Source organism: Rhinatrema bivittatum, chromosome 6 (genome assembly GCF_901001135.1).
Source record: "Rhinatrema bivittatum chromosome 6, aRhiBiv1.1, whole genome shotgun sequence".
Lineage (NCBI taxonomy): Eukaryota > Metazoa > Chordata > Amphibia > Gymnophiona > Rhinatrematidae > Rhinatrema > Rhinatrema bivittatum.
The window spans coordinates 313,051,358-313,063,822 of record NC_042620.1 but is presented as its reverse complement, the minus strand read 5'-3'; the positions used below and the strand labels follow the sequence as shown (position 1 = coordinate 313,063,822).

Below are 12,465 nucleotides of genomic sequence, written 5' to 3'. Positions count from 1 at the left end.
CGACATCAGATGAGACCGGCTACAGATTCCCTCCCTAAGCCAAAAGCGTCCACACAGAGATTACTTGCCCTGGGCCTTGGAGGAGAGATTCAGAAGCACAAGATCCCTCACCCAAGTCAGGGAAGAACTCCTCTGAGATGTTTCAAGGGATGCTACCTGTATAATAAGTCCACCACAACCTTCAAATTTGGCTTTAGGCTTTTTTCCCCACCCCCATCAATAGATTTAAAATAATATAACAATAACACAGGTCTAATCAAATTTCTCAGACTGTAATCAAGAGCCACCACTAATTTCCTTATGTTTGGCTAGAAAGAAAGACAGACAGAAAGACAAAGCAATCACATTCAGTGCCTAGGTACAGAAGGGCTTAAAGAATACTTGCATGCATAACCAAGGAAGCTCCATGAGCTTTGCAATTCTCAACACAGTCACGTAAATAGACACTTCTACATTTCTAAAGAACTTCTACTTAAGTCTCCTCCCACCACAGCAATGCAGGATGTGCTACTCCCTGCGCACTTGGTCAACCTTTTCACAGTCTAATCACAAATTCTATTGAACTTTTGTATCCAGAAATCAGGTTTCTAAAGCTGCAGCTCAACAAACTGCTCACTGCAAAACCCAAAAGAGCTGTTACGCGTGCCTTACAAATTCAGACAGGAGTATAATTTCAGACATAAGAACATAAGAAATTGCCATGCTGGGTCAGACCAAGGGTCCATCAAGCCCAGCATCCTTTTTCCAACAGAGGCCAAACCAGGCCACAAGAACCTGGCAATTACCCAAACACTAAGAAGATCCCATGCTACTGATGCAATTAATAGCAGTGGCTATTCCCTAAGTTAACTTGATTAATAGCAGTTAATGGACTTCTCTTCCAAGAACTTATCCAAACCTTTTTTGAACCCAGCTACACTAACCATAAACTCTGGAATTTGTTGCCAGAGGATGATTTGTGTGTTGAGTGAAAAAGAATTTTTTCCAATTAGTCTTAAATGTGCTACTTGATAACTTCATGGAGTGCCCCCTAGTCCTTCTATTATTTGAAAGTGTAAATAACCGATTCACATCTACTCGTTCAAGACCTCTCATGATTTTAAATACCTCCATCATATCTCCCCTCTGCCGTCTCTTCTCCTAGCTGAACAGCCCTAACCTCTTCAGCCTTTCCTCATAGGGGAGCTGTTCCATCCCCTTTATCATTTTGGTTGCCCTTCTCTGTACCTTCTCCATCACAACTATATCTTTTTTGAGATGCGGCGACCAGAATTGTACACAGTATTCCAGGTGCGGTCTCAACATGGAGCAATACAGAGGCATTATGACATTTTCCGTTTTATTAACCATTCCCTTCCTAATAATTCCTAACATTCTGTTTGCTTTCTTGACTGCCGCAGCACACTGAGCCGACGATTTTAAAGTATTATCCACTATGATGCCTAGATCTTAACTTGTAGCTTCCGGGCACCCCGCCCCTCCCACCCTTGACCACACAGAGGCACAGTAAGGTAAATCATGTTCCTTTATTGAGTGGAAGAAACGGCCACAGCCAATTAACATTACTTTAAACATTAACAATCAGCAATAACTGACCAAGCTTAATCTTTGGCAATAGCCTATGCCCTCACCGGTAAATTTACGTGCTCTTACCCAACCCTCTATTTGCTGGAGACGGCAGCCCTCCATCCTTCCGCTCCGTGAAGGTGGTACGCCATTGGCATCCCGCTCCGTGAATGCCTCTGTGGCCACTGCCGCTCCGTGCAGTGTTCTGCCGCCTCCTCCCACCCCTGGCCTTGCGGGCCCCGGTTATTGCTTATGCCAGGCCTTCATTGGGCCACCCCCAGACCGGCCTTCATCTCGGTCTGCGCCATGCTTTGCGTATAGCCATCGATTCCAGTCTGCAATCCAGTCTGCAAATGTGCTCTCCCCTGCCCTGACCTACTCCCTAATGTACCCAAGCTCTGATGCCGCCTTCCTTGTCTCATTGGCTCCTGCTTGTGATTTGAACCGGCCAAACTACCCCATTGGCCACCCGTCCCCCACCTATTCAGGGCGCCCCATAGGCCGCTTGTGTCTCCCCCCCTCCTTCTCCCCCCCCCCCCCAGCACTGGCTGCAGCACATCTGCCCAGTTATGCGGCCCTTGCCTCGAGAGGCTGGGCCTCCTTTTTTCTGGGTGGTAGCTCCTAATATGGAACCTAACATCGTGTAACTGTAGCATGGGTTATTTTTCCCTTTATGCATCACCTTGCACTTATCCACATTAAATTTCATCTGCTGTTTGGATGCCCAATCTTACAGTCTTGCAAGGTCCTCCTGCAATTTATCACAATCCGCTTGTGATTTAACTACTCTGAATAATTTTGTATCATCTGCAAATTTGATAACCTCACTCGTCGTATTTTCCCCCGAAATGAATGCATCATTAAAAATGAAGATAAAACATGAAAACAATTTTCTCTATATTCTAAAGTCACCAGTGTTTTGAACAATTTCATTCTGTATTTCCAGCACTAACGTATCTGAGAATTTGCCAAAAACCTGCAACTCCCCAGAAAAATGCCCGAAACCATAGAGAAGGTCTGGGCAATCAATGCCTTTAAGAGAAACATCATGGGGATTTGTTCTTTACCTTTTGGATTCCAGCATCTGAATCATTCCGGTATTAAAGCTTTCCATCATATTCTGCTCCCTTAAAATTAAACCTTCCTTTTTAGAGTTTAACAACAGGTGGGAGTGGAATGAAGGTGAAGATTAGGGTTTGGTGTTCCACCAGATCTCTGCAGGACCAGGGGGCAGGAGACCCGAGCAGCTCTGGATGGCCAATTTTATGTACCTGACGACAAGAAACTCCCAGAGCCACACACACTGAAAGAAGGTAGGGAGAAGAGGAATCAAATGGTTACCCGTTTCTGTCTCTCCAGGAGTAGCCCAGTCTGTGAAACTCAACCTTTGTAATAAGTGCAAGCAACAGAAAAGGAAACATTCTATTTGATTTTTTCACTATCGCCGCACATTGAGCAGAGGATTTCAACATACGGTCCACAAGGACTCCAATTTCCTTTCTTGAGTAGTGGCTTCCAATACAGAACCCAGCATCAGGTGCCTGCAAGTTGGGATTATTTTTCCCTATGTGCATCACTTTGCACTTTATATCAAAATTTCAGCTGCTATTCAGTTACCCCGTCTCCTAGACTCACAAGGTCCTTCTGTAGTTCCTCGCAATCCGCTGCCGATTTAACAAATTTGAATAATTCTGAGTCATCTACAAATTTGATCACTTCTGCACAGCACAAGTCCCGGAACGGATTCCTGCGATACTCCACTAACCACATTTCTACATTTGGAATAGTGACCATTTAGTCCTACCCTCTCTGTTCCTGGCCTTTTTACCAGAACACTGCCTCCTATCCCATTACATTGTAATTTCCTGAGCAGTCTCTCATTGGGGGACTTTCTCAAATGCCTTCTGAAAGTTCAAATACACTATAGGGTAGATTTTTTAAACGGCTGCGCGCGTAAAAATACGGACTTTAAGCGCGCCAAGCCTATTTTCAAAAAGGCTCGGCCACACGCAAAAGGTAATCAGGAACAAGTGACGGTCAGGAACTCGGGAACTGGAACCACAATGCAGGTCTGGAATAGAACAAGCACAGGAGCAGGAACAGGAACACGAAGGAGAAGACAAGGCTCCCAGCGCACGCCACTTACTCCAGCTTGGGAGCTGCAGTAAGTTGCTGAAACAAGGTAAAAAAAAAAAAAGCTTGCATTTAGGGGGTGGGAAGGAGAGAGGAAGGGTAGGGAAGGTGAGGTAGGGGGTTAATGAAGTTCCCTCCCAGTCCACTCCTTAACTGGAGTGGACTGGGAGAGAACTGGGTAAGGCCAAAATTCAACACCGCGCAACGTCTGCAAAAATCTACTCCCCCCCTTGCGCATGGCCCAACAATTTTATAACATGTACGCGCCGGCACACGCGTGTTATAAAATCGGCACATCCATGTGTTCACTCCAGGTAGCGCGAGCACATGGATGCACATGTGCATTTCTTTTAAATCTACCCCTTCATCCAATGGCTCACCTTTATCTACCTCTACCTTCTAAAAATTCTAAAAGATGTGGGAGATCTCTGCTAACAGAGGCGGATTTGGATCTCACGCTGGAGATCTGCCTCCTAGGGCACTGGGGCTATATCTAAGAAATTTTTAGTTGACCATTTGATCCATGCAGGAAGATTTGTTTTCGTGGTCTTATGGAAATCAATTCCCACTATAGAGCTATGATACAAGCAAGTCTATAACATAGCTCTGACTGAGAAATTGACTTGTCTGCTAAACCATAAAATGACGTTGCATGACAAGATGTGGGGAGGTTTCCTGAAATGAAGAATACATGATTATTTGTATTGTATAGACCCTGTCAGAAAGAGATATATGCTCTCACGCATGTGCACTTTGTATTCTTTCTTCCTTATTTTGTATTCGTAATCACTACTATTGTATGTGTGGTGCTATGTAACCCTCTTTTTTTTTTCAAAATAAAAAGTTTAAAGATATGAAAAATTAAAAAGAATTGGTAAGACAAGATGTCCCCTTGCTAAAACCATATTGCCTTCTTCATTAAGCCAGGTCTATCTATATGGCCAGTGATTCTGTTCATAAGAACAGTTTCTACCATTTTGCCCGGCACCAACGTCAGGTTCTCAAGTCTACGGCCTCCCGGATCACCCCCTGGAGCCGTTTGAAAACTGGCATTACATTGGCCACCTTCCAGTCTTCAGGTACCGTAGTTGTTTTAAATTGTAAGGGCAAATCACCAGAAATAGATCTGCAATTTCATGCTTGAGTTCCTACTGGTGATCTGTTATTCTTTAATCTGTTGAAATGATTCATTACATCTCCTAATTTCACAGAGATTTTGTTAAATCGCTTAGTCCCGTCGCCATCAAAAAATGTTTCCTGTGTGAGTATGCCCCAATATCTTCCTCAGTAAAGACAGAGGCGAAGAATTCATTTAGTTTTCTGCTATTTCCTTGCCCTCCCTGAGCATCACTTTTACCCCTCAGTCATTTTAGTGACCCCAACTGACTCCTTCACAGGCTTTTTGCTTCAAAATGTACTTAAAGTTTTTATTGCTTGTTTTACCTCCTGGCAAGCTTCTTTTCAAATTCTCTCTTAGCATGTTTAATTACTTTTTTTTTTTTTTAAACATCTAACTTGCCATTGTGCTTATGTTCTTCCCTATTTTCCTCATTTTGGTCTCCTTTCTATTATTTGTAAAATACCCTTTTGGCCTTAATTGCCTCTTTCACCTCACAATTAAATAGTGCTAGCAGTGGTTTGGCTTTCCTTACACCTGCATGGAATACATTTTGTCTGGGCCTCAAGGATGGTAATTTTAAACGTCCATACCTCCTGCAAGTTTTTACCCTTGCAAATTGCTTCTTTTAGTTTTTTTCTAACAAATTTCCTCATTTTATCATAATCCCTCTTTTTATAGTTAAATGCTATTGCACTATTTTTCCTCAGTATTCACTCTCCAGTGATTATATCAATTACATTATGATCACTGCTACCAAGCGGATTCACCACCTTTATCTCTTGCACCAAATCCTGTGTTCCACTGAGAACTAAATCCAATGTGATACTCTCCCTTATTGGTTCTATGACCTGCTGCTGCATGAAGCAGTAACTGATGGCATCCAGAAACTTAACTTCCCTTGCATTTCCTGATGTGACATTTCCCAATCAATATTCAGGTTGTTGAAGTCTCCTATTATTATTGTGTTGCCTATTTTACTGACCAGTCTGATTTCTGTAAGCATTAGGCAGGTGTTTGTATATTCCCACTACTATACTCTTCTCTTTTACCCTTGGAATTTTTATCCATAAGGAATCCAGACTGGTTTCTCACAAAACCTTTATCCTGCTTGACTCTATGCCATTCATTTTAACTGCCCTGTCATGTCAATATAATCTGTTCCCTGGTAATATGGTTTTCCTCCTTCCGAGATGCCTACTATGTTCCTTGGTAATATGGTTTTCCTCCTTTCCTTTCCTGCCTACTATGTCTATATCCTCCTTCACTGCCATACATTCTAACTCTCCAATCTTATTTTTCAGACTTCTTGCATTTGCAAACAGACATTTTAAGTAGGTCTATTTGTATTTCAATTTTTATGTGTACTCACAACCTGCTTATATCAGATGATACAGTCAGTTTGGAGTCATTTTTATCTGTGTGCTCTGTATTTAAATACACAGGTATTTTCAGCCTTTACAATCGCCTCCCAATCAAGACATTCTAAATTACTTCTTTTGCCAGTATTTTTTAAAACACCTCCCTCCAAATCATGTGCTGCTGAATGTCGGCCTTCCCCCATGGTCTAGTTTAACAGCTGCTCTAGCACCTTTTTAAAAATGTTAGCGCCAACAGCCCGGGTCCACTTTAGTTAAGGTGGAGCACATCCCATTGGACTAGGCCCTCCTTTTCCCAGAATGGGTCCTGGTTCCTAACAAATCTAAAGCTCTCTTCCATGCATTGAGATTCTGGAACCCAACATACCTCTGGAGCCCTGCGTTTTGCAGCACAACTCAGGCCTAAATCTATGAACTCTCAGAAAACTTAAGGGTCTGATGTATTAGAGGCTCCTAACCCATTTTTCACTGTCAGAAACACCAGCACTTAAACTGTATTACATAATTAGACATTTTGCTCTACTGAGCAACTCTGCGCTAAGCAGAAATCCCATTGCCCCATTACTCACTGTTGACTCCTGTTTGCTTGACTCACATCTCAGAATGTACACTAGTAATAAATGGCATCCATAACTATCACTTATCCTCTAACTTTTGAGGAGAAAGAGGCAAAATAATTTCATATTTGGTCATAAGAACATAAAAATTGCCATGCTTGGTCAGCCCAAGGTCCAACAAGCCCAGCATCTCTCTCTAACAGTGGCCAATCCAGGTCACAACTACCAAACAAATACAGAGGCCTACATAGTTCAACAGAACATGAAAATCCAACAATATATTTTACAGTCTTTTGTCTGAAATATTCCATATCCTTACTCTGAAGGATTCCTTCTATAATATTTCTTTTCGATCCCTTATATCATGGAACAGGGATGAAATAGCATTTAGAAAAGATGGGCCAGTAAAGAATTTTTAGGAACCAAGAATTTTATATTAACTTTTTTTTTTTTTTTTTGCTTTTTGTTCTACATTTGTTTTGCCCTGAATTAATATCCCATGATGCTGTCTAAATGACAGTCCAGTGCATAAGCACTAGACCTAACTCTTCATTTTTCACTGCTGCACGAATCTGAACCCAATGTGTATAACATCTGACATTCAAGTGACTGACCAAACTAACAGCTCGATCCAGTAAAGTCCGCGGGAGAGCGGACGAACGCCCGCTCTCCCGGCGCGCGCACCGGCCCCTCGCCGGTGCGCGCTATCCAGTATTTAAATGAGGCGACGCGGTGCAAACGGGGAAAAGGAGGCGCTAGGGACACTAGCGCGTCCCTAGCGCCTCCTTTTTGTCAGGAGCGGCGGCTGTCAGCGGGTTTGACAGCCGACGCTCAATTTTGCCGGCGTCGGTTCTCGAGCCCGCTGACAGCCACGGGCTCGGAAACCGGACGCCGGCAAAATTGAGCGTCCGGTTTTCGGCCCGACAGCCGCGGGCCGAATTCAAAATTTTTTTTTATTTTTTTTTTACTTTTTTTTACTTTTGGGGACCTCCGACTTAATATCGCTATGATATTAAGTCGGAGGGTGCACAGAAAAGCAGTTTTTACTGCTTTTCTGTGCACTTCCCTGGCGCCGGAAGAAATTAGCGCCGACCTTTGGGCGGCGCTAATTTCTTAGAGTAAAATGTGCGGCTTGGCTGCACATTTTACTTACTGGATCGCTAGGGAATACCTAATAGGGCCATCAACATGCATTTGCATGTTGAGGGCGCTATTAGGTGCCGCGGGCGGGCCGCGTGTTTTCCTCCCCTTACTGAATAAGGGGTAAGGGAAAACACGCGTCCAGAGCAGGGTGACAGTGCGCTCCGACGGAGCACACTTTACTGGATCGAGCTGTAAGGGGGTTATTTTCTAAACTTTTATCGCGTGCTTTAGGGCCCCAACGCATGCAATAAACCACTATTGCACGCGAAAAGGACCTTTTCGCGTGCGATAGGATGCAAATAAGTTGGAGGGGAGGAGTCGGGGCAGCGAGGGGGAGGAGTTGGCTGCGGCACAGCTGCTGGCGATAATGTGAGGGGCATTATCGCTGGCAGTAGCGCGACAAACAGCATCACCTTTTACTGTAGTGCTATTTGTGTGAAAGGCTGCAGCCGGCCACACCGCCACGATGCGAACGGCTGCGGCCTTTCGCAGGCGCGCTCCCCCTGCCCCCTTTTTCGCGGGATTCATCATTCTGCGAAGAATGATGAATCCAGCCTTTCACGAGCTGGATTTACTAAAGCTTTTCTCTCATTCTGTCTCTACTGGAAAAAATGCTTAGTAAATGACTCCCTAAGTATCTACAAATGATTAGCTTTACTGCTGTTTCCCCCACCACCTGCCGGATACATAAACCTCAACCTCCCACACACACACAAACGTAATTCCTAGGATCCTGAACCCCAGCAGATCAGTAGCGCTGCCAGCCTGCCCCTGCTCACCTGATGACAGAGGATGGTCTGCTGTACCAGCCTGGCATAGCCATCCAGCCGTACACCGGAGTTACTCCTGCTCCTCATCGCAGAAACCAGCCGCTCTCAGGACTCCATCCACGAATACTGTCAAATCTTCTCGTTAGAAAAGAACTAAATACTGTTCAGGAATATAACAATGACAACAAAAGAGAGAGAGAGGGAAAGGGCAGGGTGGGAGCCGTCCCAGACTTATCCTTAGATTAGATGGGGGAACAACTTTCAGCTTTTCAACTGAACACGCATGCACTTACGGAGCCACAGGCTGCTCCCATGCCCCACTTCAGCCAGTTTCTTTACAGTACAGTCGAGCAAGGCTTAAAATTATAGTGCAACAAGTTGGTCGGTCTTTTCCTGTTAACTCTCGTTTAATTAAACGCCTTTAAGACTGTATTTAAAAATGAAAGGGGTGGCTTATTTCCCCTTTCTAATGCAACCTCAAAAGAAAAAACTGAAAATAAGAGACGGGGTAGAACGTAAACAGTGCCGGGACAGACAAGGACTCCCTCCCAGTCCCCGGAGTGCCCTGCGTCTCCAGGCTCGGCTCTCGCCGCCTCCCACGTCCGCCGGCAGTCAGGACGCCAGACTCTCCCTACACGGCGCTGGGAGGACGCATGGAGGATCCGGGGAACAGCTCTCAGCTCCGCGCGGCAGCCCCCATCTCTCAGCGCGCGCGCTCCCACCCCGCGAGCCCCAGCACCAACCAGCGCAGTACCAAGCAGCCCACCCCCGGGCCAGCAGAGGAGGAGAGCACGCGAAGTCTCCCACAGGTCCTGGCAGCCTCACAAAAGCAAAGCATTACCTGCGTTTTCATTTGCTTTAGGCAGGGCCTTTTGTTGATACGTACGAACAAATAGCTGCAGCAAGTACTGATTTTCACCTAGGGGTTTTTTTAATTTTTTTTTGTCTCAGGTTTTTTTTTATGTCTCAAATTATTTGATTTGCTTTTAAGTGTCTATCTACACCTCTGACAAGACCCTGACTTGTTTAACTTTCTTTTCACAACTCAGCGCTTCTAGCCTAGGGAACGAGGTTAAGTTCCCTCTGAAAAGGAAGAGCATAGAAAAATTATAGCAAACTTTTATTAAATGTTTCTTTCTCTTCTCTCTGTGAGCCACGGTCATTGGAAAAAAGACCTGATTTTTTAACATCCCCGCTCCCTCCCAGAAAGTCTTTTTCTTTACCCACGTTTCCCTAACTGCATCAATTTAAGAGGTCTTTTAAAGAAAAGCCTCCCCCACCCGACACACACACTCACTCCCTCTCTCTCATTTCTAGCCTAGGTTTACAGAAGGTGAACTGAGGGAAAGGGACTTCCTCAGGCAGGTTCCACTAGAACCGGGATGAGGAAGCGCTCCTGCAAAACAGCAGAGCCCTCGCCAGGCTTCTGCAGCTGCTTTGTCCCTTTCTGTCATCTCTGCTGTCAGGGAGCAGGTGAGACATTCCTGGTTTCGCAGCTCCTGTTAAACTTTTCTTACTGAGTAGCTAACCCGAATGTTTTGGAGCAAGAGCTGAAACAGCAGTACTGGCTCACCTGCCCCCCATATCCTGGACAGCCGACATCATGCCCGCTTACAGCGTGGAAGGCAGGTGCTTGTGCCCAGCAGTGACATCCGCTGGCCAGAGATGAGTATACCAACACACATCTCTATCATCTCTGCCTGAAACTTGGGTGGGGAACAGGGGCCTTTATTACCCTGACCCCATTACCACCACCACCACTTTACTAGGACCGCAAAGTTTGCCTGGAGGGTACAGTAGGCAGGCTTCTTAATACTGCGGCAAGTTGCCTGACCAGAGCGAGCAGCCTGTACTCCAGCACCAATGCTTTCTGTTAAGCGAAGTGGCACTGCTGTTTGTTCTGTGTTTTAAAAGCAGTCACATAGTCCTACATTTGATAGGAGGAAAAAAAATGTTCAAGAACAATAAGAGGAAACATGTTATATAAGAGAGGAATCCTCATGCAATTTTCCCAACCGTAACAAGCATGGAAGTTTATGTTAAGGACCACAGAACTTGCTGCCAGGCACTTGGGCAGCACAGGACTGCAGCCACACACTTTGCCAAGGAGTTCCTGATCAGATTTATGCTTAAGGTTGGCCTTTAGGAAGACAACCGAAATGAGATACCAGTGCAGTACAATTTACATGTTGGGATTGTGGCATATTGTGGACTCTTGGTCGAAGTGGCGATGACTCCTCCCATGGGGAGGGGCCCCGTGGGGAACCACAGCCATAGGCTAGACTCTAGTAAGCAGACACTGAGGGAAGAAAGCTTTATTGTACTGCTGATGTAAGTAGAATCTTGCTTCAAGGAAGGGATAGTACTGTATGCCAGCGATATCACAGTAATCTCAGTCTCTATAGATAATGGTCTCACCCTGATGTAGCAAGGTTGGTAGTGTTCCGCAGCGCGGGATAAGCCGAACCTGGGATGGAATAAGGAGAGCTGGAGCATAGCGATACTCACAGAGTGGCAGTGCTGATAACCTCCTTGGTAGAAGTATGGAGAGAGGGACCCGAGGTGCAGGATTCCCTGAGCAGGCTAGGCCCTCGAGGAGCGAGTACCTAGGAGTGCCGAAGGATCCTGGAAGAAAGTAGATAGGACCCCCGAGGAGCGGGTGTCCTAGGTTAGGTAGTTGAAACCCGGAGGGCAGATAGAAGCGAGAGGCCCCCGAGGAGCGGGTACCCAGAGCTTCCGTAGGAGCGAGTTATCTCGGAGGATAGAGAGGAATCCAAGTGAGCAGCTTAGAAGTGGTCAGAGTGGCAAAACTGAAGTCCTTGCTAACTTGTTGGGCTATAGCGGAGCGGAGGTTTAAATACCCGGAGGTACTGACGTCATGCGGAGGGGGCGCCCCCAAGGTTCCCGCCCTGATGTATTCAAAAGCGTAGGTGCCATGTGCACGCACGCCTAGGAGGCCTCAGGAAGAAGCATGGCGGACGGGGACACCTATGCTATGTCGGAGACGCCAAGGGTTTCAGCAATCAGCACCGGAGGCAGCCATCCTTCCCAGGGAGGAGGAAATGGGTAGAAGAGAGGTGAGGCAGAGTGGTTGCAGCCATCTGCGACTGACGGACACAACAGTACCCCCCTTCAAAGGGCCCCCTCCAGGACCTCTTCCTGGTGGTCTGGGTTTTCGAGGATGTGCGAGATGATGATGATGATGATGATGTCTTTATCCATGATGTTGGCCAGAGGTGCCCATGAGTTTTCTTCTGATCCATAGCCCTCCCAGGAGATGAGGTATCCCCACGTCTTGCCTCTCTTACATACATCCAAGATGTCATCTATGGCATATTCATTGTCGTCCTCCGTGTCCAGATTTGTGGGTTCTGGGGTCTTCTTGCAGAACTCTGAGAGCATCAAGGGTTTTAACAGAGAGACATGAAAAGCATTGTGTATTCTCATAGATGGAGATAGTTTTAGATTGTACGTCAGATTTCCCAAGCGCCGAAGGATAGCAAAAGGTCCTACATAGCAAGGCGCAAAGCGTACTGAAGGTAGTTTAAGATGGAGGAACTTGGTATTCAGCCAGACTTTGTCTCCAGGCTGAAACTGAGGTGCCTCTCGATGGTGAGCATCATAGATCTTTTTTTGCTTTCTGTCCTGCTTTGAGGAGCAGGTCCTTTGTTTGCTTCCAAAGCTGAGATAGCTCTGCTGCAGTAGCCTGTGCAGCAGGAGAAGCCACTGATAAAGGAATTGGCAGAGGAGGAAGCAGTTGTCATCCATAGACGAGTTGGAAGGGTGTTGCGTCCGTCGCT

General features: G+C 45.9%; 1 protein-coding gene across 3 annotated transcripts in view; it reads right to left on the bottom strand.

Annotated features, from left to right (window-relative positions):
- PHKA1 (phosphorylase kinase regulatory subunit alpha 1) overlaps positions 1-10,260 on the bottom strand; it is a 278,473-nt gene extending 268,213 nt beyond the window's left edge. Inside the window, exon 1 of one of the 3 annotated variants that reach the window (XM_029607522.1) lies at positions 8,675-10,260. In XM_029607522.1, the coding sequence (XP_029463382.1) occupies positions 8,675-8,752 (78 nt within the window). In that variant the 5' untranslated portion in view covers positions 8,753-10,260. The remainder of the gene's footprint in view (positions 1-8,674) is intronic. The other 2 variants (XM_029607521.1, XM_029607523.1) reach the window with 2 other exon arrangements.
- Between the last annotated feature and the right edge of the window lie 2,205 nt (positions 10,261-12,465).